This window comes from Sorghum bicolor, chromosome 2 (assembly GCF_000003195.3).
Source record: "Sorghum bicolor cultivar BTx623 chromosome 2, Sorghum_bicolor_NCBIv3, whole genome shotgun sequence".
NCBI lineage: Eukaryota > Viridiplantae > Streptophyta > Magnoliopsida > Poales > Poaceae > Sorghum > Sorghum bicolor.
Genome location: NC_012871.2, coordinates 58,956,118 through 58,959,170, shown reverse-complemented (window position 1 = coordinate 58,959,170; position 3,053 = coordinate 58,956,118). Strand labels below are relative to the sequence as shown.

The 3,053-nt window shown below is 41.9% G+C and overlaps 1 protein-coding gene across 1 annotated transcript; it reads right to left on the bottom strand.

Annotated features, from left to right (window-relative positions):
- Positions 1,160 to 2,300, bottom strand: LOC8060241. Its single transcript, XM_002460160.2, has 3 exons — positions 2,120 to 2,300; positions 1,933 to 2,003; positions 1,160 to 1,541 (listed from the first exon to the last, which is right to left on the bottom strand). Exons 1-3 carry the CDS (start codon positions 2,202 to 2,204, stop codon positions 1,416 to 1,418), a joined length of 282 nt encoding a protein of 93 aa, XP_002460205.1. The 5' UTR covers positions 2,205 to 2,300; the 3' UTR covers positions 1,160 to 1,415.

Here is a 3,053-nt window from a genome sequence, read left to right as displayed (position 1 = left end):
TTTGCACAACTCCTTGAATTCTTTCCTCTTCTTGTTCATGGGAGAATATTAGGCCTCTTGCAATACCTATATGAGTTCCTCCTTGGAGGGCTCCTCATCCCCACTATCACTCCCATTCTTGCTCTCATCATATTGTACCTTTGGACCCTTGCTCATGAAGTATAATGAGGGAGTATCAAAGATGGAGGCTTCTTATTAATGGTGATGCCAACAAGTGACACGGTTACCCTAGGACTTTGAGTTATATTTGGCAGTTTAGGGTAGAGTTAGAATAGGGATCTATAACCTGGCCTCCTCATAAATATGAGAGGAGGGGTTGCTATTGTAACCATGATGACACAGCGGCAGGTTTTTGGGAGGGCGATGACATGTTTGTCGGGGCCCTAGAGCGACTAGTGTTGGTGGTACTAGGAGGAGCGTCTATAGTCATCCCCAAGGATGTAGGCTTCAGCCGAACCTCGTTAATAAATATCGTGCCTTTGGTGTCATCTATGATCTTGAATATTTGTCTCAGTACATTCAATTGATGCTTTCGCACATAAAGATTAGTCAACTAGTCGCTGTGAGGGCTAATTTCCAATAGGCAAGACTATGAAGGCTCTTGGAAGCATCCTAAAGGCCCACAACAAAGGTCTCGGAAGACCAACGTCTAAGGGAGCATTGTGATGCCTCGTGAGGAGCCTTTGAGGGATCATCCACGAAGGCTATGGTGAGAACCTTTGGGCAACTGTTGCAAAGGTTCCAGGAAGCATTTGGAAAGATGATTTTGGGAGAGCCCAACATTCCTAATTAAGAGAAGATGATTTAAGAAGCTCAACAGGCCAACTTGGGTTGCCGAGGACCCATTAGACAAGGTGGATTGCCTCCTTAAGCCCTTGTGGGTGCAACTATAAAATCCCTAGGAATATTTTAGCATATTATGTAGTAGGTAAAGAGCATTTTTGTACTACAAAATGTGTAACCGTAACCTACAAAATATGTGTAACTGTAACCTATAAAAAAAAGGTCTCGAAAAGAAAGATTTTATTGGCCAAACACTAATTTCCTTGACGCATAGGTAATCATGTTTGTTGCCCCTAAGGTTCAAGCCTTCGGGTCTAGTCCTGGATGCTAAAATTGCTGAGACCAAAGCCAAAATCTAGTGCGGATCGAAAGTCTGTTCTCTAGTAGTGATAATTCTTTTTAAGCTCAATCTTTTAAAGAAACTTACATATCACACGGTGTAACCACATGGCCATTTGTAGTAGTAATTGTAACAATAATTAACCATACGAAACATATCATTTAATTTGTTTGTTCTTCGTGACATGATTCTAGTATAGCTAGGAGAAGAAACATTGCAATGCTGGCTCTCCGAGGTTTGTGAGCATCATGCCTTCAGCCAAGAGCACGACATCCATCAAAGTGATCCTCGTTCACCTCCAGCCCGGTGGTTTGTGGTGGTTGTTGGGCCCCGGGGGAGAGTAGTCCTGTGTCTCGAAGGCCATCCTTGCGGTGACCATGGATTCATCATCCTCTTGCACAAACCTCTCCATTTTTATCTGAAAGAGATGATGCGGCATGAAAATTGATCAAATACGTGTTCTTTAAAGTGAAATAAGTTGAAACATCCCAATTAAAAGAATTTGATCCACAGAGCAGATAAACTTTGTATGGCTTTATTTTCACAATGGGAATCCTATATAAACTCTACGAAGTCTTCCAGTGGCGAGATTTCTGCTTTAGGCCCCGTTCCTTTTTACAGGAATGATTCCTGGCCGCATAATCCATTCATAAATTTATACAAACCAGGAATTATTCCACGCCGTTTCTGGCCTATTCCGACGTAAACGAACAAAAGGCCTTAATTTCTTCTAAAACGTGAAGATGCTGTAACCGGCGAAGATGGGTCAAGATGGTAGCATTTGCTTAAAAAAAGGCCAATAATGATACCTTTGGCTCTAGAGTGCTGCTTTCAACCGATGGTATCTGATCATCCTCTTGCATGGACATCCTTTGCACTCCTACAAGCCACAGCAACAAATGGTCAGATCACTGATGATCACATGCCGTCACAGGAAAGCTAAGACACAAAAGGAAAGAATCAAGCAGAGAGGCAAACTGAGAGATATGAACTCACTTGAGAGAGGTACAGCACTGGAGGGAACCAAGAAATATAATGCCAACAAGGTGGTCAGAAGACACAGAGCCGGTGCCCTCTCCATTGCACGGGTCTAGCTAGTCGACAGTGCAGTATTATGATCTCTCAAGCTCTCAATGGAATTTCTTCGGTTGCCATCATGAGTTGGTAAATGGCAATGCCTTGGACCCCTTTTTATATATGGCACATGTCATGCAACCTAGATCATTCGTTAAGGGACCAAAGTCAAAAAGGCTATGGAATTCACAAAGTCCAATCGATGTTTAGTGGAATTGGACACTGGCCAACTTTTTGTTTTGCTGACTTTCTCCCCTTCCACTAGTAGGCGTTGAAGTGCTCCTATTAGTTCACATCTCATCTTTCTAGCATGCAATTATCATGATGCTTTGTTGAGTGACGAGAGCCAAAGTGCCCTTCTATTAAAAGAAGACTAGTGAGACTAATTAAGACGGTACTCCATCCATTTCAAAATATAAAGAGGCATGACTTGGTATGGTTTTCGGACGTACTTCGATCTACATGGTTTTCAGAATAGAACCTTCATATTTAACTAGCAATTCAACACTTGTTATTCTTGGCTATTCAGTTTGCAAGGACGAGTGCCCTAGAGTGGTGTTTGTCGTGTTCCACAAGATAGCGATCTTACACTGGAGTTGGTGTGTTGGTTGCTAATGTGCAACGTCCTTGGACAGCTGGAGTATAGGATCATATTGTGAATGTCATCTCTATCTACCAATGGAGATATCATATTCATCTCCACCGAAAAGATTAAGCCACCCCTACTCCCATCATGTCAATATCACTTTTTGTCTAACAAAAAATATGTACTGTAGGGTAATCGTTGGTTGAAAATTATGAAGTTTGAATCTTAAAAAAATGTGAAATATGGAAATAGAGGGAACAAGAAATCCAA